The sequence below is a fragment of the Gekko japonicus genome, unplaced genomic scaffold, assembly GCF_001447785.1.
Source record: "Gekko japonicus isolate JY-2015 unplaced genomic scaffold, Gekko_japonicus_V1.1 scaffold348, whole genome shotgun sequence".
NCBI classification, from domain to species: domain Eukaryota; kingdom Metazoa; phylum Chordata; class Lepidosauria; order Squamata; family Gekkonidae; genus Gekko; species Gekko japonicus.
This window is the reverse complement of record NW_015159720.1, coordinates 767,075-794,735: the sequence shown is the minus strand read 5'-3', so window position 1 is coordinate 794,735 and position 27,661 is coordinate 767,075. Positions and strand designations below refer to the sequence as shown.

The 27,661-nt window shown below is 47.3% G+C and overlaps 1 protein-coding gene across 4 annotated transcripts in view; it reads left to right on the top strand.

The window, feature by feature from the left end:
* Nucleotides 1-27,661, top strand: part of BCAS3 (breast carcinoma amplified sequence 3) — an 812,136-nt gene that overhangs the window by 61,632 nt on the left and 722,843 nt on the right. For all 4 annotated transcript variants that reach the window (XM_015420601.1, XM_015420405.1, XM_015420473.1 and 1 more), the window contains exon 7: nt 1,602-1,674. In XM_015420601.1, coding sequence (XP_015276087.1) covers nt 1,602-1,674 — 73 coding nt within the window. The remainder of the gene's footprint in view (nt 1-1,601; nt 1,675-27,661) is intronic.

The window sequence follows — 27,661 nt, the reverse complement described above, 5'->3', positions numbered from 1 at the left end:
CGCACCCTTTACCTCACAAGGAGGAGGGGTGCCCCCTGCCACCTAGGGCAGGTACCCACTTTATCTACTTGCATTTATGATGCTTTCGAACCGCTGGGTGGATGGGAGCCAGTTAATTTTAAGAATGAAAAAGTTAATGTTATACTTGACTCAGTTTGTAAAGGGATCAGCGGGATTAAGACTTGATGTATGTTTAAGCTGATTAGAAGATCTCCTCTCTTGGATTTTTAGTTAGTAGTGGCTATCTTTCTTTTATCCTATAAATGTAGCCCCCCCTCCTGTTTTCTGTTGTAGTTTGTAGTATTATAAAAAAATAAAAAATCCCCTTTGGGGGCTATAAAAAAAAGTTGGGGAGGGCTGCTGCCTTTTTTTTTTATTAACTCTCCTAAAAAGGAGAGAATTTATTGCTTTTAATATCAGAAAGGGGGAGGGTATATAGCTGGACTAAGAAAAGTTTGAGTGATGCTCTATTAGTATGTTAATCTTTTGTTAGTATTAAACAAATCTTCTTTTGGCTTCTTCTGTGAGTTGTCAATCGTCTTTCATCTTAACCTGTGAAAAACAAAAATAAATGTTAATGTATTAGTAGTGTCCCTTTGGTTTATTGTTAATAAAGTCTTTTCATGCGCTTTCCGAACCAATCTTCAAGTTCTGGGCTGCCTTCCTTTTATGTCTCTCAGGTTATAGGATGGACCTTTCCCTGCTCCTTCATCTTCCGGAGTCTTGTCCCCCTTCTCCGAGCCGGAGAAGGGGGACAAGACTCCGGGGGAGGGCTGCTGCCTTGATGCCCTACTGGTGGGTTTTGCTCAGTGGCCTCTGGTTGGTCAGTGCTGGGAACCAGGTGCACGACTAGACCTACCTTTGCTGTGATGTAGCTGATTGGCTCTTATGACGCTTTTGCCATCCAGCTGGGGCGGGTGTTATGCATCCTGGTTTGGGTTTTTTTTTTAAAATAGAAAACCAGCATTCGTACAGGAGGCTAGGCTAGAACGCTTCTCCCTGACATGTTAGTTTTTTACATGTAAAGGATTGTTTTTTTTGGGTTTTTTAAAATGCAGGGTGCATTCAACCTCTGCCCATCTGAAGTATTACAGCCCAATAGGAGCTGTGCCATGTGATTCTATTGAATGACCACTCTGGGTTGGGAAATTCCTGGGGTTTTGGGGGTGGAGCCTGGGGAGGATGGGTTTTCGGGAGGGGAGGGACCTCAGTGGAGTATAATGCCACAGAGTCCACCCTGCAAAGTAGCCATTTTCTCCAGGCTCCGACCTCAAGGTTGGCAACCCCCTATCCCTGAGCAGTATAGAGGCAAGAGCATTTGTTTTATTAACTATTAAAACCAGCAACTGTGGTGTTCCATAAAAGTCGTTCTTTTCCAGGTTAACAACAGATTCATAAGCCGCCTGGTCTTGGAGAGAAATATGTTATCCACACTTTTGCAGAGCTGGGCTGCAGGGTCTGGAAGTGTTCTGTAGCTGCTGCTAACATGTCAAAGATGGGGTGGTTGTTCCTGATTCTAACTTTCGGAGCTTTAATTTTGAACCCTTGAAGTTAAATACAAATAAAGTGAACTTTTTTTGTTGTTGTTCTTTTCTCATCAGGTCCTCAGAAGTGTGACAGCTTTGCTGAGAAGAGGCCTCTCCTTGCCATGTGCAAAAGCATCGGGTCTTCTGGGTAAGCTGAGAAAATGTAGATAAATGCACCATGTTAGCCTGTCGCAGCACACTTAACAGTATGTCTTGTGGCACCTTACCCTTTATTGTGGCAGATGCTTTCATAGGCCAGAGTCCGCCAAATCAGCTGCAGAACATGATTTCCCTCAACCTGGATAGCCCAGGCTAGCCCAGTCTTACCAGATCTCAGAGGCTAAGCTGGTTAGTACTTGGATGGGAGACTTCCCAGGAAGTCCAGGGTCGCTACACGAGGCAGGCATCTCTGAATGTCTCTTGCCCTGAAAACCCTACGGGTTCACCATAAGTTGGCTGCAATTTGACGTTTAAAAAAAAAGAAAAAAAAGTCAAATTGTAGGTGGATTCTGACAGGTAGGGTTGCCGCTCTCCCCGGACCACTGGTGGGGGATTAGGGTTGCCAGATCCAGGTTGGGAAATTCATGGAGATTTGGGGGTGGAGCCTGGGGAGGCCAGGGACCTCCGTGGGGTACAGTGCCAAAAACTCCACCTTTCAAAGCATCCATTTTCTCCAGGGGAAATGATCTCTGTAGTCTGGAGATGAGCTGTAATTCCAGGAAATTCCCAGGCCCCACCTGGAGGCTGGCATCCCTACAAGATCATCATAACACTAGGACTGATAAATCTGGAGATCCTTTGGTTCAGTACTAGTGCACCTATTTTGCATACAGAAGGGCCCAGGCTCAGTCCTTGGCATTTCAGGTAGCAGGCACTGGGAAAGACTTGTCTAATTGAGCTCTCCGAGGTCTTAGGCAGAGAAAATATTGAGCTCGATGAATCGGTGGGCTACTTTTGTATAAAGTCATTCCAGCTGTATTTCTGCAGCATTTAAATTAGCTTAACCTGGTTTAGTTAATCACGTCCTCGACATAAAGCTGTTTTGATCATTTTCACTGCTCTAGAAAAAAAATTAGAAGTTGTTGCTTTGAATAGATAAATAGGTACCGCTTTGGTGGGAAGGTAGCAGCGTTCCGTGTGCCTCGCCGTTTAGTCATGCCGGCCACATGACCACAGAAATTCCTTCGGACAGCGCTGCCTCTTTGGCTTGGAACCGAAGATGAGCACCGCCCCTGGAGTCAGATCCGACTGGCTTTCGAGCAAGGGAAACCTTTACCTTCCCAGATCCTAGTCTAACCCTTTAACCCACTATGCCTCACCAGCGTCTGAGGTTTCAACAGGCATTGGCTAGATTCTTTCAAGCCTTCCTCCACGAGCTAGACCCCCCCCCATTTAATGAAAACTGGGGATTCCCAGGAAACTGCATCTTCTAACTTTCTAAGCCTGTGAGCAACAAACTTTTCTGTAGTCTTGTGTAGTTCTTATTCCATTTTGGTGGTTCCTGCGCATAAGACTTGCTTAGTGGATTGCGCCTGCTGTGTGTAACATTGCGAGTGGAGGGGGAAAGTCTGTCTAACATGCACTGTGTTAAAACGTCATCCTTTCAGATATGTTTACAGCTCACAATGCTGTTTACATTGTTGATTCTGTGTTTGTCAGGATGTTTATAATCCCACAAGCGGCCTTTTTGGTCCACAGGGCTGCACGTACACTTTGGCCTGCAGACGCTGCTCCGTGGTCCTCTGTCAGGCTTTGCTCATTCGCTCACATCCAGCACGTCCACTTTTTGTGGTGGTAGTTTGAGGAGAGATGTGGGGCTCACAGGGCAAGGGTGTAAAGAACAGAGACGACGAATTCTGCATCTTGTTTCAGTTCTGCAGTTTTAATTACTCCTGCTTTGTCCCCATAGATGCTGTTCTTTTTGCACAGGGGAAGTGCAAGGTCTTCCCACAGAGACTGTCCTTTGGTTTCTGACGTTGCCCATGCCGAATTTCTGGGGTTGCAAGGCTCTTTCATAACATTAAGAGCTAGGAATACAACATTTTTTTAAAAAATATAGCCCTCTATCTGGGATTATCTCATTTTGGATTTCCTGCATTGGACTAGGCGGGTGTGTGTAAAGTGTTGTCAAATCGCAGCCAATTTATGGCGACCCCAACAAGGGGCTTTCGAGGCAAGTGAGAAGCAGAGGTGGTTGTCCATTGCCTTCCTCTGCAGAGTCTCCTTTCCAAGTACTGACCCTGCTGAGCTTCCAAGCTGTGACAAGGTCAGACTGTACCAAGCCGCCTTCCTTCCCAGGACTAAGTAGCCTTTATGATTCTTCGTTTGTTACAGATCTGCTAATTCGGTTGGATTGTGTCTATTAGCCGGCCATATCCCGACCTTGATAGTTTCTACTAGTATCTCAGCTCTCTTTGTCCTTCCTTGATTGATTGTAGCCCATTTGGCTTACTTGCACTACTTAGTTTACTAACCCAGGAAATTTCTGCATCAGGAGTCCCAGCTGCTTGTGCCATGCAGGTTTCAGCCTGCAGGCCTAATCTCTGTTAGTCTGGTTCTCTGTCTTTGCTGTAAATTGCCCTCTGTGGGAAGAGGCCATTACTCAGTGGTGGATCACGTTCCTTGCATTCAGAAGGTTACAGGTTGACCTCTGCAGACAGAAGGATCTTAGGCAGCAAAACTGGGAAAAATTCTCACCTGGCAGTGCTCCCTCTAAGCTGTGGAGTCTTGTGAGCAAAAATTCTACTTTGTGAGCGACTGGCATGAAAGTTATGAGCGAGCGATTTGGCTGCTGCATGAATCAGTTTGCTCTGGAACCATCCTTCCTAAGCTAAGACAAAAATGTGTGAGCCGCAGGCTAAAAAACTGTGAGCTAGCTCGCACTAACTCAGCTTAGAGGGAACAATGCCTAGGACCTGCTTTCAGGCAGAGTAGACAGTGCTGGGCTTATATGGACCAACAATTTGGCTCATTTTAAATGCAACTTCATTCAATTCATATGAAGCTCAGTAGTGGAGCATACCATTTTATAAAATAAAGAAACAAAAGCTCGTGCTTTGCACGTTCAGGATCCCAGGTTCAGTCTCTGGTTAAAGGATCTCAGGGGAGGGGCTTGAAATGGCCTCTGGCTGAGACCGTGGGACAGCTGGTGCCAATAAAAAGAGACGGTACTGGTTTATGTGGTCCAATGGTCTTGCAGCCTATAAATAAACTTTTTGCCTACTTCCCCTGGAAGGCTGAAATCGCGTTAATTGACTGTCCCATCTTGGGTTGCTTTGCCTAGAGTTCCTTTGGGTTCATGGGCTCTGTTCCTTGGACCTGCACTGTGGGGGCTCAGCCCCCCCAGTCTGCCTCTGACTCTGAATAGCAGAATTTTGTGCTTGCAGATTTCCTGGCTCTGGATAGCTGGGGGCAAACATTATTATGTAAAAAGAAAAGAAAAGAATGCTTCTTTGTCGTGAAAGAGCCTTTTTCGTATAGATTCATCTGCTGACCAGTCCCTCAATATTTGGCATGGAAAAAACCCTATTTCATTCCAGAAGATAGGAATGAAATAGGGGGTATAAAACTTTATGTCTCCCATTGTAACCTTAGGGAGAGCTGTTGCATCCAAAACCTTATTGGATCTGCACCTTCCTCCTTTGTTGATCAATAAAGTACAAGATCTGATTCTGCTCTACAGGATTGTACTGAGTGTTTTCTCAAATTGGGCTGGGGAAACACACCCACTCAGACAGGATTATTTTCTGTACACCACTTGGGGGACACTCCCCTTTAGACGTTTGTTGCAGAAGGAAGACTGGTAGTGGATAGCGTTGGTCAAATCTGTCTGGCAGGGAAGCTGGCCCACCATTACTGATCGTGCCACTGAGGCTTTCCAGCACACTGTTTGGAAATCCCCAACTCAGCGGGGAGGGAGAGGAGGAAGCAGAGCAGGCCGTCTCCGGGCTTTGTGCTTCAGCCTTGACCCAGCATGACCCAGCCAGGGATGGCGCTTTGCGTTCTGTCCTTGCAGAAATAATGGCTAGTTTCACGATGGCCGGAGATTACGGAGTCAGTGTGCTATGTTGTGTTTCTCAAGCAAGCAAGCAAGCAAACAAACAAGACTTCTCGGCTCTGCTCTTCTTCACAAACAGTCTTCAGATGGAGCTGTTGGAAGAGGTCCTGTTGGGAATCCGCAGATTAAGTGTTCCTTGTTGTTTTGCACGTGTCCCGGCTGCATTTGCGAGCCGCCTCCGGTGCCCTTGCAACCTGACGCTTGCGTGTTGTACATGATGCCCACTGTCTGAAAACAACATGGGTTTTTTTTGGGGGGGGGGTTGGCCTAGGACAAGACAAGGCCTAGCATGTAAGGAAAGAGGTTTAAGCGGAGCTGTCCCTGCTTCATCACGGGCTGATAAAAATGTCTTTAAAGTTTCTCTTAAGGTTTCTAAACGATGCGGACTCTCCCCATTTGACTGCTGAGGAACCTCTGTGCATTGCAGAGGGCTTCTGGGTAGGGTCGCCAGCTCTGGGCTGGGAAATACCTGGGGAGTTTGGGGGTCGGAGCCTGAGGAAGGCGGGGTTTGGGGAAGGGAGGGACTTCAACTTCCAAAGTGGCCATTTTCTCCAGGTGAACTGATCTCTATCTCCAGGAGATCTCCAGCCATCACCTGGAGGTTGGCAACTCTACTTCTTGAGACTGTTTGTGAGCACGGTAGCACCACGTGAAGGTTCTGGGCAAGGCTCCTTGGGCCTCACCCGCTGCCACGAGAGGCTGTCAGGGAGGCTTGTTTGGCACTACTCGTTTTCTTACTGGAGAAACCCTTATGACAGGGGTGGCCAAACTTGCTTAATGTAAGAGCCACACAGAAGAAACATCAGATGTCTGAGAGCCGCAAGACATGACCAAATATTACACACATGTTTTAATTGGAAAATATGCAGATTTGTTTTTTTAATAATATTAACATTAAATAAGACTGCCAGAAATAAAAATAGAAGGGGTAAAAATACATATCGACAGGGGTCATTTCCTGCAGGAGCGCACAGGAGCGGAGCTCTGGCAGTAAAGAGCCCAGGGTGCGGGCACATGCAACAAGTCCCACCCCCTGCTCCCAGCAGCCCTCAGTCAGAACAAGAAGCAGCCAGGTAAGCTGCAGAGCTCCCCCCCGGCCCCCGGTCCAAAACAATCCAGTGGCACCTTTAAGACCAAGTTTTATTCAGGCACAAGCTCTCCCTCCTCTGTGAGGACAGATCTGCATGTCCCCCCCCCAATAGCTAGAAATCCAAAACAGTCCAGGGGAGCCTGAGTGGTGGGTGGTGCCTTCTGACACACTTCCGGTGATGTCAGGGGGTGTGGCATATGCAAATAAGTTATGCGAATGAGCTCCTGCACCTAATTTTCTACAAAATGACCCCTGCAGATCAATAATGATATTTAGAGAGACAAACGCCTTCTCCAAGCCAGCTTGGGGGGGGGGGCCTTTGAGAACACATTTAAAATTCAAGTGACTTTCTTTCTCTGCTCTCCTCCCATCTCAAGCCTACCTAGGGAGGGGAACACTGGCTAGGGAAGGGAAGACCGGTCGAGAAGGCATGCCTCCCCTTCGCTTCCCCAGCCGCCCTACCGGGAGCCGCACAGTATCCGTGAAAGAGCCGCATGTGGCTCCTGACCCGCAGTTGGGCCACCCCTGCCTTATAACCTTCTGAAGCATCCCAGGCTTTCTTCACTAGCAGATGAAACCGCTAGCTTTACAAACCCTTTTACGAAAGCTTGCAAGGTGGCACTCCTGCCCCTTTACAGCTATTCTGCATGATTTTCGTCTGCTTTGGCTACTCGTAGGAAAGAAGGAGGAGGCCCAGCCCCCTACAGGCATATTATGCCATCCCTCTGGCTTGTGAACATTAAGAAGAAGAAGAAGAAGAAGAAGAAGAAGAAGAAGAAGAAGAAGAAGAAGAAGAAGAAGAAGAAGAAGAAGAGATTGGATTTATACCCCGCCCTTCACTACCCAAAGGTGTCTCAGAGTGGCTTACAAACTCCTTTCCCTTCCCCTCCCCACAACAGACACCCTGTGAGGTAGGTGGGGCTGAGAGAGCTCTTGACAGAAACGGCTCTATTTCAAGAACAGCTCTTGTCAGAACTACGGCTTGCCCAAGGTCATCTAGCCAGGTGGAGGAGTGGGGAATCAAACCCGGTTCTCCTAGATTAGAGTCTCTTTTGGGTAGTGAAGGGCGGGGTATAAATCCAATCTCCTCCTCCTCCTCCTCTTCTTCTCCCCCCCCCCATATCTGATGAAGTGGACTTTGACTCTTGGAAGCTTATTCCCCGGAAATACTTCTAAATATCTCAGTCCTAGGTGCTAGAAACTTGTTATTTCTATAAAAAAATTAAACAGTGGAGGATCTCAAAGTTCTGTTGTAATTGTCACCTTTTGCACTTCTACAGAATTACCGTAGATGCTCACTCCTGGGAATAAGTGTGCAGAGAAGCATTTGCACGGAAATTAAGAAGAAACATTGTTCATGAAACGTTCAGCTTATTTTAGCCACTAACGAAATAGTAATCCATCAGCAAGAGCCGGTATACTGGAGTGGCTAGGGTGACAGGCTAGGACCTGGGAGACCGGAATCCCGCCTCTGCCCGGGGCACCTGCTGGGATGACCTGGGTCCAGTCCCACTCTCCAGCCCAACCCACCTCACAGAGTTGTTGCAAGGATGAAATGGAGGAGAGGAGAATGACGTGTGCTGCCTTGGGTCCCCATTGGGGAGAAAGCCAGGGCATGAGTGTGTGGATAAATACATAACCTCATGAGAAGCATTCCTTAACAGCCAATGCATTTTCATGGAGTTCCTTTCCTTGTCTGTGCAGGCTCCAAAGCTGTTGTGTGTGGGTGTTGGGCAAAGAACCAGACTCCCTTAAAGGTGACTCATCATAAACTCTCAAGACTATACATGGCCATGTGTTTTGTTTGTTTGTGTGTGTCCGCTGCATTTCATGGGGGTGGAAGTAGTGTAAGCTCTGACACATGCGATCCCGGGCGCTGCTTAATCCTGGGAAAACGTCTCTGGTTTAAACTCTTGAGAACTCCACGCACATTCCTGTGTGCTGCGTGAGAGGGTCTTATTTACAAACATGTTAATATACTGTATAACCATCACTCGCGTTTCCAGGAACAGCTGCCGCCGCCGTCCATTCCTCACCCGCCTTTGATGAATCTTAAAAGGACAAACTTGTTGTTGTTCCCCGAATGGAACACGGCTCATCAGCCACACGTAGTGACCCACGAGGCGCTCAGTTGCCTTCCTCTTCTTCCCTGGGCCTGCAAAAATACCAGGAAGGATCAAAGCATCCAGAGAATCCAGGCTATCAAAGAATGGGCAAGTTTTTGGCAAAGAGCAGGGGCAAAGTCAGAAGGAAGGAAGGAAGTGCATGATGTTGGGTTTCATGGATGGTACTTGCAGGGATGCTGAAGTATGCCGGGTGCAGTCTGTGCATGTTAAGTGATGTCGTCACCTCTGACTTATGGTGACCCCTATGAATTAATTTCCTCCAAAACGTTCCAGTGTTAACAGCCTTGCTCAGGTCTTGCCAACTGAGGGCCTTTGTGGCTCCCTTGACTGAGTCAGTCTACCTCATATTGTATCCAGTGTTCCCTCTAAGCTGCGTTAGTGTGAGTTAGCTCGTAGTTTTTTAGCCTCCTGCTCACACATTTTTAAGTTTATGCAGTAGCCGAATTGCTTGCTCACAGTTTTAATGCTAGTAGCTCACAAAGTGGAATTTTTGCTCACAAGACTCCACAGCTCAGAGGGAGCATTGATCTTCCTCTTTTCCTGTGGCTTCAAACTTTTCCTAGCATGATTGTCATTTCCAGTGACTCAGTCTTCTCATGATATGACCAAGGTATGATAGCCTCCGTTTTAGTCATTTTAGCTTCAAGGGAACGGCCAGCCTTGATTTGATCTAGAAACCACTTCTTTATCATTTTGGTGGCCCATGGTATCTGTAAAATTCTGCTCCGACGCCACATTTCAAATGAATCTACTTTCTTCCTGTCCGCTTTCTTCACTGTCCAGCTTTCGCACCCATGCACAGCGATAGGGAGTACTGCGGCATACATTATCTTGATCACCAGCGACACATCCTTACACTTAAGAATCTTTTATTACCCTGAGAAGGTCCTGGACACCAAAGCCCCAAGTCCTGGTTTCAGCCCCTGACACCTGCAGCTAAAAAGATCCCTGGGAAAGATCTTTCTCTGCCTCAGAAGCCTGGAGATATGGTGCCAGTCAGAGTAGACGGTACTGAGGTAGGTGGACCCGGTCACGTGACTTGGCGTAAGGCAGCTGTCTGCGTTCATGTTCACTCCCACGGACCTGCTTGATCCCTCTTTCTTCACTGGCACTGCCGATGCTATTATGGGGTGTGTACTGGGGGTAGACCCTGGGCCACTTAGTAGGCATTCACATCTCATCTGGCCCATTATTGGTGTTCTTGAGGGACAGGGAATTAGGTATGCATATGGAGCAGAGGTCCATCAGTGGCTATTAGCCACAAGGTATAGATAGGAACTCTCGGTCTGGGGCAAGTGATGCTCTGTATTCTTGGTGCTGGGGGGGGCAACAGTGGGAGGGCTTCTAGTGTCCTGGCCCCACTGGTGGACCTCCTGATGGCACCTGGTATTTTTGGTCACTGTGTGACAGGGTGTGTTGGACTGGAGGGGCCATTGGCCTGATCCAACATTGGCTTCTCTTATGTTCTCAGTGGGCTGGGATAGGCCATAGCTTTCTGTCCACTGCAGAACTTGGCCTGTCTGCCGATCGTAGTTAAAGGCCCATGGGTGGTCTTTGGGGGATGACAGTTGTAACCCCCATAGCCCTCCCCCATGTGTCTCTGAAGCTTCCTTCTATAACAGTGATTTTGGCTTCCCCTTCTCCGGATAATCACCATCGGTTGGTTTGTTTTCAGCAGCCTCCCCAAGGCTCTGCTGTGTCGTGGGCCAGCCCGAGTTGACCAGTTCAGACGAGGCAGAAAGTGATAAAGGGGCAGTGGAAGCAGGCCCCCGCTTACAATCAGCCAATGACAGCTGGTCCCCTGACGCTGAGGAACTGCCAGCTGAGGGCAGTGCTGCAACTACCCCAGTTCAGGACCAATGTTCCCTCTAAGCTGAGTTAGTGTGAGCTAGCTCACACTAACTCAGCTTAGAGGGAACATTGTTCAGGACCCGAGCCTGGACAGGGTCCCACAGGCCGCCTTGCTGCCTCTATCCCCGGAGCCTCTGGAATGCCGGTGGTGACGGGCGAGGCACAGACTACTCAAGAAGAGATGGAAGCGGGTGCCTAGCAGCCCGGAGACACCTGGAGCTAACAAACCAAGATGATCTCCCCTGCATTGGCCTAACATGGCCAAGCTGTGAATCAAGCATAAATGAGGAGCCAGGCTTGGAAGCAATGAGTCGCTTTGCCCACTGCCTCTGACCCTACCTTGCCACCTCGCCTGTCGCTGTGACTTCTCGGACCACCTCTTGACTATGATTCTGGAATCTGCTCTGTACCTGCTCACGGATGACTCTTGGACCGCTAGACTTTGCGTTTGGACTGCCCTGGAGACCTGCTTCTCGCCAACTGTCTGACACTGTGCTCGACCCTTGGACCGGACTTTGACTATGTCCTCTGAATTGGTGCTCCGCCTTCTGTTGCTTCAGCAGTGCTCCTGGCGTCACTCCTGGCCTGCACCCCGACATGCTGCTTCCCACTGCTCTTCTTAGAGGACCTGCATGGGCTTTGCCGCAGGTGCCTTTCTTGGGGGTTGCTGCAGCAAGGTGGAAGTCCAGTGCTTCCAATACCCCCCCCCCCCGGTGTGGATTTCAGGATTGGTAGGCGCCCTTCCCTTTCCCAGTTTGACTCGTAAGCCCTGGATCACATTCATGCTGGGCCCCAATCCTGACAGCTTTTCCACATCGAAGCTGGCCTGCACATTGCACTTAAATGAGGTTCTTTTCCATGGCCTTCTGCATCCTGATAGCTCCGTGCTCCTATTTCAACCACCAGAAAGGTTACAGCCTTGATGCACAAATAAGAAACAGATTGTCTCTTCTGGCAGAGGTTGCAGGGCTGGTTTAGTTGCTGCTTCAGCTAACGTGGGCCTTAGATTACATGATTTGTGAATTAAAGCAAAACCCCTAAAAAAAAAAAATCCTTGAAGGAACATCTGCAGAAATTCTGGTTTTGTGGGACCTTGGAGAGGCGCGCTTGCACTACCAATGCAGAGCCAGCGGTCAGTGGGGAAAGACCAGGAAGAACGTTCTGATGCTGCCTTGAACAGCTTGGAAAGATATTAAGTGGTGAAGGACTCAGCTTCAAAATCCACGGAATAGAATTTGGGTGACTTTTTACCCACACCCCCAAGTAATTACTTTACCAGCAATGCAGGAAGTGTTCAGTTAGGTGCAAGAGTGTGTGGGGTGTAAGGAAGAGGAAGTGCTAGCTGAGTCTTGCTGATCGTTCCTGTGCAAGGAGACACGTTGGGAATCTTGCAGTGAAGGTGGCTAAATATTGAAAGCCTTGATAATCCTCAGCAAGGAAATTCAGTTGGCCCCAAATAATGTAGGTCAGCCAAAACGCTGGCTTTATTAAGACGCACACTGATGATGCTTCTAAAAGAACGATGGTTTCATTGGAAAAACACAGTGACAGTATTATTTTTATTCATTTGACTTCATTTATTGTAGTGGTTAAGAGCGGCGGACTCTAATCGGGAGAACCAGGTTTGATTCCCCACTCCTCCGCAGGCAGCTGCTAGTGTGACCTTGGGTCAGTCCCAGTTCTCTCAGAGCTTTCTCAGCCCCACCTACCTCACAGGGTGTCTGTTGTGGGGAGAGGAAGGGCATGTGTTTGATAGCCTCTCTGAGCCTCTGAGTGAAGGGCAGGGTATAGATCCGACTCTTCTTCATCATCATCATCATCATCTGCCTTTCCCACTGACATGCAAGGTGAATTGCAAATATATATATTCTAGTGTAATTAAATAACAATATAATATAGACATTAAGAATGCAATAAAACTGAATCACACCATTAGAGAACAATGAGATAAAGATGGCATGATGAATGATGCAGTATAGGGGGGTGAAACTGCCTAAAAAATCCACTGGAGCTGTTAAAACTACAGTGAAGGGGATGGCGGCTATAAGCATGGACAGCTTCAAGAGGGAACTGGATAAACATATGGAGCAGAGGTCCATCAGTGGCTATTAGCCACAAGGTATAGATAGGAACTCACAGGCTGGGGCAGGCGATGCACTGTATTCTTGGTGCTGGGGGGGGAAACAGTGGGAGGGCTTCTAATGTCCTGGCCCCACTGGTGGACCTCCTGAGGGCACCTGGTATTTCTGGCCACTGTGTGACACAGAGTGTTGGACTAGATGGACCTTTGGCCCGATCCAGCATTGGCTTCTCTTATGTTCCTATGTGCTCAGGCATGTGCTGAGCTTCAAATCTTGATGCCGAATTTGATCTGCGAATGTTGTTTCTTTTTCGTCCTTTGCACCTTTCAAGGAGTTCATTGCAATGATTGTGGTGTGGTGGCCACGCCTTAAGCAGTAAATTACAGTGGGTGGGGGTGACCAATGCTCCCTCTAAGCTGTGGAGTCTTGCGAGCAAAAAATTCTACTTTGTGAGCTACTGGGATTAAAGTTGTGAGCAAGTGATTTGGCTACTGCATCAATTAGTTTGCTCTAGAGTCATCCTTCCTGAGCTAAGACAAAAAATGTGTGAGCCAGAGGCTAAAAAACTGTGAGTTAGCTCACACTATCTCAGCTTAGAGGGAACACTGGGTGTGACTAGCCCAGGAGGATCACACAGTGAACTTCATGGCTGCTGGGCGAGGATTTGAACCTGGGACTTTGACAGCACAGTCCTACGGGTGCTGTCCTTGGAGTAAGCCCCACTGAGTAGTATTCTGAGTAGACCTGCTTAGGATTGCTCTCTGAGTCTGTGGTCAGTTCTCCTTTTTTTTTTTTTTTTTTAGGGTGTTTTTTTTTTTTTTTTAAGCTCAAGGTAGATTACAATATGATGGTTTGAAACCAGTAAAAAAAGCAATTGAAACATTTTCTGTGGCAGAAAACAAGTAGAGCACCTATTCCAAATCAGCACAAGACGACACCACAGGTTGGTGTAGTGGTTAGGAGCGCAGACTCTAATCTGGGAGAACTGAGTTTGATTCTCCACTCCTCCTCCACATGCAGCTGCTGGTGTGACCATGGGTCAGTCATAATGTTCTTTCAGAGTTGTTCTCTCAAGGGGAGTTCTTGGAAGAGCTCTCTCAGCCCCACCTACCTCACAAAGTCCTTTTGTGGGGAGGGGAAGGGAAAGGGGGTTGCAAGCCGCTCTGAGACTCCTTCAGGCAGTGAAGGGCCAGATTTAAATCCAATCTCCTCCTCCTCCCTCTTTTTCCTTGAACTGAGCTGCTATTGCAAGTGTCAAGCAGGGGCCCTCACGTGGTGCCTGTGGGTGTCATGGCGCCCCGGTGCCCTCCAAGTGTTTTTAGGAGGTGAGTGAGGCCAGGTGGGGCTTCTGCCCAGCAAGGCTTCTGGTTGGCTACTGGAGATTTGACGAGCTGTGCATATTTTAAAAAAATGTTGCTTTGGCAGCAGCTGCCACCACAGTACAAGGGTCTACACACTGTGTTACCGAAGTTAAGCCGTGGCATCATTTTGTGGCTGGCTGTGCTTCCTGGGGCAGCCACTTTTTTGCTGTGCCCACCATGCCTTGTCAGAATCCCAAATGTGCCTGCAGGCTCAAAAAGTTTTGGGACCCCCGATTTAAAGTAATAGGTGGTGTTGCTGTGTGGATGTACAACCCAGTGGATAAGTCCAAATCACGAGTTTGAACTCATCCCCGGAAGCCTCCTGTCCAGACCCAGACTTCCTTAGATTCAGCCAGGCTGCTGCTGTATCATGTGCTTTCAGGCAATGCCTTGCGACCGCTGCTTGAACTCAACTCTTTCTGCTTCTGTGAAGACAGATTCAGGCAGGTAGCAGTGTTCCCTCTAAGCTGAGTTAGTGTGAGCTACCTCACAGTTTTTTAGCTTCTGGCTCACACATTTTTGTCTCGCTCAGGAAGGATGGCTCCAGAGCAAACTGATTTATGAGGTAGCCAAGTCGCTCGCTCACAACTTTAATGCCAGTCGCTCACAAAGTAGAGTTTTTGCTCACAAGATTCCACAGCTTAGAGGGAGCATTGGGGGTCATTTCCTGCAAGAGCGCACAGGAGCAGAGCTCCGGCAGTATAGAGCCCAGGGGGCGGGCACATGCAACAAGCTCCACCCCCTGCTCCCAGCAGCCCTCAGTCACAGCAAGAAGCAGCCAGGTAAGTTGCAGAGCTCCCCCTGGGCCCCCGGTCCAAAACAGTCCAGTGGCACCTTTAAGACCAAGTCTTATTCAGGTACAAGCTCTCCCTCCTCTGCAAGGACAGATCTACACGTGTCCCCCCCCCCCAATAGCTAGCAATCCAAAACAGTCCAGTGGAGCCTGAGCGGTGGGTGTTGGCTTCTGACATACTTCCGGTGATGCCAGGGGGTGTGGCATATGCAAATACCTTATGCTAATGAGTCATGCTAATGAGCTCCTGCACCTCTTTTTCTACGAAATGACCCCTGGGTGGGTAGCTGCGTTGGTTTGAAGGAACAGTTCAAAGTTTGAGTCCAGTGACACCTTTAAGACCGACATTCTGGGTATAAGCTTTCGTGTGCATGCATGTCTATCTGAAGAAGTGTGAGTGCATTTATACCCAGAATTAAACTTTGTTGGTCTTAAAGGTGCTACTGGACTTTCTTCTTCTGAGTGACTACTTCCCACTGGAGTCTTGGGCAAAGGTGTTTCTTGGCTTTCCAACTGAGATCCTTTAACTGGAACCTTTTGAATGCAAAACAGGTACTCTGTTACTGAGCCGCAGCAGTAGGACAGCTTCCAAGCAAACCAGTGTGAAGCAATGCTCCCTCTAAGCTGTGGAGTCTTGTGAGCAAAAATTCTGCTTTGTGAGTTACTGGCATTAAAGTTGTGAGTGAGTGATTTGGCTACTGCATAAATTAGTTTGCTCTGGAGCCATCCTGGAAATTGGAAAGCATGAGAAATAGTGTGTTTGTGTGTGTGTCTTTCATGGAGAAAAACAGAAACTTTGGAAAATTGGAATATATGCAATGTGTTATATTACTCCTCTTTTAATTGATTGGTCTCTGGATTGTCTGTATCTGAGGTAATACCCGTTCTGTTGAGTGACAGGGATCCTCAAGTTACATTGTCAGTTGCAAAACTTATTTCAGTCTTTATGTCCCTTAAGTAACAAGTTTAAGCAATACTCATGGAGTAAAATTATTTTACTATTTTAATTAGATAGAACTTAGTGTCTAATATTGTACAATTCAGTATATTTGTGGAATTTAATAGTATAAATGCCCTGGAGGTTCTGAATAGATCATAGAATCATAGAGTTGGAAGGGACCTCCAGAGTCATCTAGTCCAACCCCCTGCACAATGCAGGAAATTCACAAATACCTCCCTCTCCACACCTGCAATGACCGCTGTTCCATGCCCAGAAGATGACCAAAAACCTCCAGGATCCCTGGCCAAATGGCCTGGAGAAAAATTGCTTCCTGACCCCAGAGTGGCAATCAGCATTTCCCTGGGCGTGTAAGAAAGGGCCACGAGAACTAAGCACTGAGGCAACCCTTCCTGCCCTCCCTCTCATGATCTAAGTTCCCAGAATCAGCATTGCTGTCAGATGGCCATCTAGCATCTGTCTGCAAACCTCCAAAGCAGGAGAGCCCACCACCTCCCGAGGAAGCCTGTTCCACTGAGGGACCCCTCTGACTGTCAGGAAGTTCTTCCTAATGTTTAGCCGAAAACTCTTCTGATTTAATTTCAACCCGTTGGTTCTGGTCCGACCTTCTGGGGCAAAAGATCTATTCACAGTCCTACTGAAGTCTGTTTGTTGGGGCTTACTTTCAGGAAAGTGTTATTAGAATTGTACTGTTAGTTTTCTACAAGCAAAAATGTGAATATACCTAACACTAAAGAGAGAGAGAGACAGCTGCAGACTGCTGCACTCTGCATAGGATTACCAGGTCTGCTATGGTGGGACACAGTAGTGTGACCTCACTTCCAGAGAAAACCCAGAAGCAACATCACTTTGCTCTAGGAATTGCTGGAAACTATTATGGTGACATGAAGAAGCTTCTGGTTTTCCCCGGAAGTGATATTATTAGGCTTGCCAAGTCCCCCAATACAGATATCCTTGAAAATACAGCATATGCATCATCAATTTGCATCGAAATTATCATTATCCTAACGCCATAGATAGATTCGTTTATTTCTGCAGTCCTTAGAACAGTTATTAAAAAAATAAACCTTAGAGAATTTAACACACAAGCATCTTTCATGCTAGGCATTTTGAGTCAGTCAATCCTTACATTAGAAAGCAGTATCACTCATTTCAAAAGAAAAAAAATCTATGGGAATCTTTCTCAGGGCTTCCTCAAATGTCCAGTTTTTCTGTTTTGAAAACTGAGAAAAGGCCAGGGTGGTGATCATGGACATTTTCCTGATTTTTTACCTCTCCCTGTCCCCCCCCCCCCGGCCTGCACATGTCTAGTGTCAGAATCTTTTAAAACAACCGTGAAATCAGTTCACGCAGATGTGCCTGAAGTGACAGTGAAAACACCTGTAAGTACTTTGTCTCAATGTGCCGTGCTTTATCCCCCCCCCCCGCATTGTAGTGAATGGGAATTGCTTTTCTTTGGGAGGAAGTAAAGAAGATGCAGCCCAGAGACAGGTGTGGGGTGAGGGCTGAAAGCGGGGGAAGAATTCCCAAATAAATAAATAACATCTTATAGAGGAATAAATTGTGGGTGCGTTCAGACGGGCCTTTTAGTCTCCTTTCGGTATGCTTCAGTAACGGATTTTATATCTACGTTCACACACCCAACATCTGCACACCGTCCCCAGCCGTCGCTTTCCGGCTCAAACTCCCTTTAAAATGGAGTATTTTGTTACCAGGTCCCCAAGTGGTGTTTTCCTGATTCTCTGGTTCTAGCCGCACTTTCCTGACATCTGATCACTCCTGCGGTGTCGAGCCACTTCCGGTTTAAACCCCCTCCCCGCTCGAAAGCTGCCCAAGGCTTCTGCTTTTTGCCTGCCATTTTTTTAATGCATTGGTGGTGCATGCATAGGCGGAGCGCAACCACCGCGTTTAGAAAACCGACATTTAAACCGTCACTTGTTTTAGCGTTTAGATGAGTTCGGGATCTCACGGAGGCCATTTTCGGGTCAAACATTTAAAGGGAAGTCTTTTGTTGGAGGGGTTGGATTGATTTGCCCTGGTGGTTCTGCGCATGCACCATGATAGTTCCCCCCCCTCTACGGAGGGGCGTCTATGCGTATGCGCAAACTGAGGGAATTTTTTTTAAAAAACCCCGCCGACATATGCTCCTGCGCGTCAGTAGTGTAGACTCTGGGGAGCGATGTGACTGCGCTGTGAGGCAGGGTGAGGGAGGTAAGTGTGATCACGATTATCCAGATCAAATATAATCCAGTTAAAACCGGAGCAGTTTAACCCGCTCTCAGCATGCCGTCTGACCGCACCCCGTGTGTATGAAAGTTCTGAAATGGGCTGCAAATGCCGTAACAAGTTATAGAAAAGCTCAACAAATTGGGGGGGGGGTGTTGTTGTTGTTTGGCAGCCTGGTCCTGCATAGCAGTGCTGATGAATAATGCTTTAGAGAGGAGTGGAGACAGGGGGAAAAGCATGTTCCCTTCCTTGAGAAGCTTAAAATCTGATATGCCAGGAGGAGGCGGTGGCAGATCATGCACGCATTCAGTTGTCCATGTTTCAGTTCAGTGTCTGCAAGAGCTAAAGTTGGCACTGGGCAGAGTTTGTTACTGCTTGCTACGTGTTATCCTCAATAGTCTGGTTCAGTCTCAGGACACTGATGAAAGTGTTGATGTTTTGGCTAAAGAAGCCCATTCCAACAGGCAAAACATCCCCCCTCCCCAAGATCCTGTGTTTACAGTGGTACTACCATCTTTCATCATATATATATGATGTAACAGAATGACATTTAATATGAACCCGCTGCCATTACTTTAGGTCAGCCAGCAGCAGTGGCTCTTGATACCAGACTCCAGTATTCATTTCTCAAGAATCTGTGATGGTTAATTCCCCCCCCCTTTTTTCTTTAAGTATGTAGCTGTGAAGTGACTTGGAAGCAGCAGACAGGAGGGCTGCTCCTAGGTTCACCCGGGAGAAAGGAATTAATCATGATGAATGAAGTTCTTATTCACAGCTCTCCTGTGGCGGCTCTGACTAATGCGCCCTTTTGCATTTTTAAAAGTGGCACATCTTTGCAAACGCTGTGCTCATGCCAAGCAGCTGCCAAATCATTTTGGATGCTGACCCAGAAGCCTCCAAGTGTGTAAGGAAGCACCCTCGTCATCAGGGTGGAGTACACCTTTCTGTATATTAGACTAAAGTTCGGTCAGTCAAATCCCACTGGATCTTCTTCATTTTAATGTTTACAGGAGCAGCACAGGGTTAAACCATTCTCCACCCTCGCCCCAAATACAGTGATTTGATTTTGTGAAGCTGGAGTAGAGATGTGAAGGCCCGGGGGAAAACCGGAAAAATTTGGAAAAAAAAGTTTTTTCTCCGTTTTTCCTCTGAAGTCCCCCCTCCCAAAAAAAAATTGAAAAAAGAAAAGAAAAAAAATTGATTATGGAACATTTTATTTTAACATGATGAATAAAATATTTTAAGACAAGGTGGGTCAAATATTTTCCAAATCATTTCTAAAAAATATGTATGGTATCAGATTGATCTAATTTCTGTGCACTGAGGACAAGCAAGTCCTAGGTTACAAACTGAACTCTCCAATGCAAGAACAAGATGCATTTCTTCCTTTAGGAGGTGCTATTGTCAGAAGAAAATTAAAAGGTTTCAGTTTTGTTTTTGCATGCAGGTGGGTATTCTGTTGGTAATAATTGTTTGGATACACTATATTTTTAATATGCTAGTTGTGATCATTTCATGCCAAGTAAAAATGTCCATAGTCATATTTTATGTTCCTAAAGTAACAGAATGACTTTCAATCTGGAAAAAAAAGAAGAAGTGCTAATGTAGCATTTTTTCCAATTTCCCCCAAAATTTCCGTTTTTTCTCGAAAAAAACCGGGTTTTCCCCCCCGAGCTTCAAAATTTCTGGAAATTTTACATCTCTAAGATGGAGGCAGCCAAAATGGGGGATAGAGGACTGTGCAGACTTGAACCCCTCAAACGTTAAAAGGTTCACTCCACGTCAATAGATTCAGGTGGGTGGCCGTGTTGATCTGAAGCAGCAGAATAAAACGTTGTTGGTCTTAAAGGTGCCCCTGGACTCAAACTTTGTTCTACTCCATGTCAAGTTAGGCAAGCTGAAGATCTGGGACTGGCTGGGTTTGCTGTTGGCTAGCACACCTTACCTGCCCCCCCCCCATTAAGCCGCGTTATACTGAGTCAGACCATCAAGTTCAGTGTGGTCTACTCCAACTGATAGTGGCTCTTCAGGGTCTTGGGAAGAGGTCTTTCATATCACCTCCTACCTGATCTAGGGGTCCTCAACATGGAGCCTGTAGGATGCCATGGCACCTGTCAGCAGCTTTCCTTGGCACTTGACAGATGTTTTTAGAAAGTACACATGGCCAGGTGAGGAGTTCTGAGAGGCTGTGTGGACTTTTAAAAAGTTCCTTTGACTGCAGCTGCCATAGAGATGTGAAGGCCCGGGAAAAAAAACTGGAAAAATTTGGGGGGGAAACGGGTTTTTTCCTGAAGCCTTTTTAATTTTTTTCCAAAAAAATGGGAAAAGAAATTTTTTTTGATTATGGAACGTTTTATTTTAACACGATGAATAAAATGTTTTAAGACAAGGTGTTCAAATATTTTCCAAATCATTTCTAAAAAATATGTATGGTATCAGATTAAAATGATTTCTGTGCACTGAGGACAAGCAAGTCCTAGGTTACAAACTGAACTTTGTAATAATTGTTTGGATACACTATATTTTAATATGCTAGTTGGGATAATTTCATGCCAAGTAAAATTGTCCATAGTCATATGTTATGTTCCTAAAGTAACACAATGACTTTCAATCTGGAAAAAAAAATAAAGTGCTAATTTGGCATTTTTTTTCAATTTTCCCAAAAATTTCCGTTTACCCACCCAAAAACCCCCAGAAAAAAACTGCATTAGAATCTTCGCTGTGTGACCGAAGGGAAGCTGTGTGTATGCGAGGAAATATTTTTAAGCAACATGTTAATCTCAAAAGGCACCCTGTTAAACAGAGTTTCTGCCTGAACTGTTGAAAAGTTACTTATTAAAGTTATGTTCAATAGGTTGCCAGAAAGTCTGAGTCCAGTGGCACCTTTAAGACCAACAAAGCTTTATTCTGGCTATAAACCTTTGTGTGCATGGCGTGTTGGTCTTAAAGGTGCCACTGGACTCAGACTTCGTTCCATTAGAGTTAAGTATTACCTTACTCCCTGAGATTTTGTGGTTGGCTCTGCCTTCTGCAGTAGGCATTTAGTAGTTGCACCACCATCCTCTCTCAGAGTTCCAGAGGCACCTGTGGTCTCCAAAAGTTTGGGGACTCCTGACAGGATCCTTAAAATGGAGATAGCAGGGTTTGAACCTGGGACCTTCTGCATGCCGAGCAGATGCTCTGCCCCTGAAGCACAGCCCTTCCTTTCTTAGACATAGAAACTTTTACCTATGATAAAGGGCAGGGGTCATTTCGTAGACAAAGAGGTGCAGGAACTCATTAGCACAACTTATTTGCATATGCCACACCCCCTGACATCATCGGAAGTGTGTCAGAAGGCAACACCCACTGATCAGGCGCCACTGGACTGTTTTGGATTGCTAGCTATTGGAGGGGGGGAACATGTAGATCTGCCTTCACAGAGGAGGGAGAGCTTGTACCTGAAGGTGTGCAGGGGGGGGGCTCTGCAACGTACCTGGCTGCTTCTTGCTCCTCGTGGCCTGACTGAGGGCTACTGGGAGCGGGAGGCAGGGCTTGTTTCATGTGCCTGCCCCCTGGGCTCCTTACTGCCAGAGCACCGCTCCTGTGTGCTCTCGCAGGAAATGACCCCTGATAAAGGGAGCAGGAATAGGGTGGCCAGTTCTGGGTTGGGAAATACCTGGAGATCTGGGGACAGAGCCTGGGGGAGGGTGGGGTTTGGGAAGGAGAGAGACCTTAACAGGGTACAGTTCCATAAAGTCCACCCTTCAAAGCATCCATTCCCTCCAGGGGAACTGATCTCTGTTGTCTGGAGATCAGTTGTAATTCCAGGATATCTGGAGGTTGGCAACTCTAGGAGAAGGTAACCACCAGCAGAGAGGGTTTGCCTGTTATGCAGTTCTGATACCGCCAGGCTTCTAAACCAGAAATGGCTCTCCTGAGCATGCTTGGGAGCCTTGTGTCCGGCTAGGGAGTGGTAGGTTTGTCGCTTTCTCTGTTCCCTGAACTGTCAGCCTAGTCCCTGTAACGCAACCTATTTGGTCTGCATGAGCTGGCCATCTTGTGAATTGACCGGCTCCGTTAGGAAGTTGGTGCCATGTAGCAGTCTTGGAGTGTGTCTGTTCTGGCATGGCGTTTTGGCAATACCTAAGCACATTGACATTTTCCGTACACGATACAACTTCTTTGGCTTTTGTATGTGTAATGTGTAATGTTGAATGGTGAGGTATGCTTCTTTATTTCACATTTCAATCCATTTTTCTTTATGGGTGGAATCATGGCCAAACATTGGATCACACATCTTAATTAAAATTACTCCCGGGGGGGGGGGGGGCGGGTTTTAGTCTGGGGGCTATCAGTAGGCCTGTCTTTATAGAAATTTGTGATAAATTACTCCTAACTAAATTGCTACCCAGTTCCATTTTCTACAATTTCCAGTTGTTGCTGTTCTTCTGAAAATGAAGCAGAAGTCCAGGGGCACCCTTCAAGATGAACAGCGTTTATTTCAGCTGGCGTTTCTATGAATCAGGCCTCATAGAACTGAGTTCTGACTCGCCAGCTGAAATAAACGTTGTTAGTCTCGAAGGGTGCCCCTGGACGTCTGTTTTATTTTGCTGCAATGGACTAACAATGGCTGCCCCTATGGAACTCCTGCAAACAGGCATGATAAAACATTTGCAAACTGACTCTCGTGAACGGGGCTGTGATCCTCCACTGTCCTGAGAGCTTTTATTATTCTCTCCCTTCCCACCCCAGTCCATTACAGTGCCTAAAAATAGACTTAAATTAAAACTTGCCCCCTTTCTCCAATATTAAACGCTCTTTGGGGACCTATAGGGAAATTGGTGTGTGTGTGCGTGCGTGTTTGTCTGCTTTGGGTTACTGGAAGCAACCCAATTAAAACATAAAGCAGCAGCTGATGCAGACCGCAGGTTCCATTTGCTTTCAGACGTTTTCATCTGTGGTTCAGGTATGGCTGAAGGAAAAAAGGGGGCTTTTAAAATGATTTTGAATGCCTATATTTAATAAAATGTCTATAGCTGGAATTATTGGGGGGGCTCCTTTAAGTGATGTGGGAACAACCCCTAAGCCCTTGGGACAGGAGGGGCCATAAATATAAGTAAACAGGAAGTTCTGGTATGCTAATATCTCAATCACTTTGCCCCAGCTATAAACTGAAGCATCTCTTTGGAAACCAGTGAGCATCCCTCCCCTCCCACCTCCCTCAAAGGGAAGGTTGGATAGCTTGTACTGTTGGGTAGCTGGGAAGGCTGGAGAAATTACTGTGGTTTGGCATTCTGAAATCACTGAAAAGCTTTTTGAAATGTAAAAGGATGGACACAGTTTGGAGCGAGATGTCTATTAGCAGCATGGGAAAAATATCTGAAGAACTTGGAAGCCTAGCCAACTTTGTAGGGGCCATCTTGGGAGGAAGGATTGAAAGGTGGTATAAGGCATCTGGTGAGGGCAAGGTTCTGTTCTGGTTTCTTCCTCTTCTTTCCTTCCTTCCTTGCAGGCTGTGCTTAATGGAGAGATCTCAGGACTCCTGCATGGTTAGAAACTGTAGACTTGAGGGTTGCCAGATCCCCCACCAGGCCTTGCCCCCCCCCCCCAGCTGCTGATCAGCTGGCCAGTGGAGGAAACTTTTCAGTAGAAAGAGGAAGGCCCAGGCCACATTGCCAGCATTGCACAGAAAGTGATGTCATCACACTAGCAACTTCCAGGCAGTGCTCTGGTGTTTGGCAAAATCTCTATGGTAGAAGTCAGTTTTACCATAGAGTTTTTGCCCAAATCCCAGAGCGTCTCTCGGAAGTCACTAGTATGATGACATCACTTCCGGTGCAATGCCAGCAATGTGGCCTGGGCCTTCCTCTTTCTCCTAGTAAGTCTTTGGCTAGCTTTCGAGCAAGGAAAACATTTACCTTTACCTGATGTGGAGCGAAAATGAGCCAGACTGATGAACACAACCTTTGTCTGTTATGTCTGGGTGAGGGGCAGGGGTCATTTCCTGCAGGAGCGCACAGGAGCGGAGCTCCAGTAGTAAACAGTCCAGGGAGCGGGCACATGCAACAAGCCCCGTCCCCTGTTCCCAGCAGCCCTCAGTCAGAGCAAGAAGCAGCCAGGTAAGTTGCAGAGCCCCCACGGCCCCCCGGTCCAAAACAGTCCAGTGGCGCCTTTAAGACCAGGTTTTATTCAGGTACAAGCTCTCCCTCCTCTGCGAGGATAGATCTGCACATCCCCCCCCCAATAGCTAGCAATCCAAAACAGTCCAGTGGAGCCTGAGCGGTGGGTGTTGCCTTCTGACACACTTCCGGTGATGTCAGGGTGTGTGGCATATGCAAATAAGGTATGCTAATGAGTTATGCTAATGAGCTCCTGAACCTCTTTTTCTATGAAATGACCCCTGGTGAGGGGCATACTGTCACCACGTGCAAGTCCTGCCAGCATTTCACCCCTAAGGCGCGGGGTGATAGAACTTCAAAACTTAAGGCAACATTGTGGGGAAAAGCCTTTAAAGCTTCAGTATCCTTGACAAAGTTGTTTCCGGAAAAACTTCCTAACTCCATGAGGTCGGAATTGATGCACTTGGTTCCACTGCCTGGATCTGTGTCCCAACAGATCTGATCTCAGTCATGCTGTCCTCGAGCCCATTGAGTGTTGTCTGAACCTCTGGCAAAAAAAACCTAAGGGTAAAACAAAAGAAAAGCGTAAACTGGTGCCTCTTTGCAACCCTTTCACCTGTATACCGGAACCATTGCCAGCCTTGCAGGAGAAAACCAAGACCCTGTCTCTGGGTCAGAGATCTCAGCTGCTCTCTGTATCTGATGGATGGGGATGGAGACACTGGATTGCCACAAGGCCAGGTCCCACCAGAATCCAATCTGGAACAAATGGCCACAATTCCGTGGGTCCAACCCCATCCACTTTTACGATGGCCATCGCATTCGTATATGATGTCGCTGGGATATCTAGAAGAATGGGGCAACAGTTTCCCAAGTCCTAGAGATCTGAGTCTGTACCATTATCCCCAGAGGGTCTCATCTTGTCCAACACCAGTGACTATATCGTGTAGGCTGCGTTCTCCCATTCCGATCAGGGGAGAAGAAGTGGCAGTGGAATCAGACAGATCCGATAAAACCTCGGAGCCGAGCCCAGATGAGAGGGTAGGTGAGCCTTAGCTGTAAAGACCTATCTGATGGCAGCCCTGCACATGCACAGTCCCATGTGTGCCATGTGTGCCTGCACAGAAGATACTTCCTGTTCGCGAGAAGGGTGGGATAAAAACTGAATAAAATAAAATGAATAAAATTGAATCAAAAACCCAACAGTTACAGGTAAGTGCAACTTTGTTTTTCTCGCATAGGAGCAGAAACCTGCTTCCTGTCTTCTTTAGTAATCCCAGGACTGTTTTTTTTTTAAAAAAGCAGCAGGGGTGACTGAGTATTTGTATTCCTGGATATAAAGACAGAGGTGTCAGACTTAAATGGGAAGAGGCCATGGCTCAGTGGCAGAATACGTACATTCTTTGTGTCCAAAAGATCCCAGGGTTGGTCCCCGATACGGACAGGTGAGGGATCTCTGGCACAGCAGATCCCAGGAGAGACTTTTCTCTCCTTAGGGCACCAGAAAGTTGCTGTTGTCTGGAGCATACCATACTGAGCTAGCTGAAACAATGGTCTGATTGGGCACAAGGCAGCTTTATGCGTTCATAAATGAGATGGAGAGCCAAATCCTTCATCCAGCACATGGCCAGCATCCGAATCCGTCTATTTTTTTAAAAAAAAGATGATTTCCACCAAGCCCTCCATTTCACACTGATATGTGGAAAACTTTAGGAGGTAGTTTTTGGGTCCCTCCCCCCATACCTTTGGCAACTACCTGTTCTTTCTTATATGCCCACAGCTTCAGTGTAAGAATAAAAGTGTCAAGTTTGCCGTGACGTATCCTGTGGGCCCCCAGGGTCACATACACATAGAGACAGTGTGGTGTAGTGCTTAGTGTTGTACTAGGCCCTGGGAGACCCAGGTTCAAATCCTCACTGTCATGGAAGCTTGATGGGTGACCTTGGGCCAGTCCCATATGCTTGGCTTAACCTACCTCATGGGAGTGTTGTGAGGATAAAATGGAGGCGAGGAGAACGATATAAACCGCTTTAGGTCCCCACTGAGGAGGAAGGCAGGGTATAAATGCAGTGAAATAAATTAATTAATTTCCTGCCCACAAAAGACAGCTACCCCGCAGGGCCGTGAGTACACCAGGTACTTGAATTAAGCTTTTACAAAATCAGATTTTTGGCCTACCTAGCTCAGTATTCTTTCTCAGCATCTGCTTCCCTATCCATTTTAGCCGGAACTGTCAGGGATAAATCCTGGCCCCTCCTGTATGCAAAGTCTATATTCTGCCGAAGAGCTATGGATCCCTCCAAGAGAAGAAACAGCACCAGGAGGTGTGATAAATCCTGGCCCCTCCTGTATGCAAAGAGCTATGGATCCCTCCAAGAGAAACAGCACCAGGAGGTGCTAATGAGCTGGCCGCATTAAAGGTTTTGACTTCGTAGCACTGGAGGCGATTCAGTAATTCATGTGGAATTTGGCCGGTGTGCTCTGAGCCGCACTGGGCATGCCTGAATGGCTTGGTAAGCCCTCTCCCAGATCCACATGGAACTGAATATGTTCAGGAAGGCAGGGAAATAAATCTGGAAGGCTTGAAGCATCTGTGGAAAAACGCCACGAACTGTCAGGGCAGGCAGTCTGGAGGTGGGCTGGTAGGTAAACAAGCAGGAAGCAATTCAGCAGCACAAGTTTGTAGAGACAGGCAGTCTGAGGGCTTAGTTTCTTCTGGGCTGTTGTGTCACTTAGACTGAGGGCCCAGGCTGGAGTCAGTAGCTTTACAGAGCCTGGTGGAACCCTGTTGGCACTTTGGGGGGGGGGTGTCACCTGACTGAATTGATAGCTGCAGTACCACACTCTGGCCATCCACAGGGGTGGTGCTAGAGCTCAGCAGAGAGAAGTGCAGCAACTCCCTCCTCCGGCCCACCGGCACGGGGACGCAAAGATCGAAGAGCCTCTTGCCAGAGCAGCGTCTGGTTTGAACCAGCTGGCGTTTTGTGGAGATTTCATTTGCAGATAACCCGAAAATGTTCATGAAAATTAAGTTCCACACATTCCTCTTAACATTTCTGCTAATCAGAAATACAGCAAGGGTTTGATTTTAGATCTCTGCTGATGAGACTTTTGCTGTGGAATTCCAGGTGGTAGGAACAAGGCAGGAAGCTCCAGAGAATTGTGTTGTGAAGTATGCAACCTTCAGCCACTGTCTGGGGGCCGAACTTTCCCCCCCCTGAGGGACCACTGCCCCATACTGTGTTGCCTGATTTCTTCATCCGCAGTGGAGAACTGAAGGAGCACGTCCATCTGAAGCTTTCCCCTTAGCCAGATGAACCCATCCGCAGCATACTGTGGGTTTTTTGGGAAGGGAGGTTCATAGGGAGCCGGGGGGGGGGACACCCTGCTAATTTGGAGGGCCACGAAGAGGGGTTGTTGTTGCACCGGTTCAGGGACAGCTTTTAAAACCGCCCCACTCTGCACTCTTCACTAATGTAAATGCTATCAAA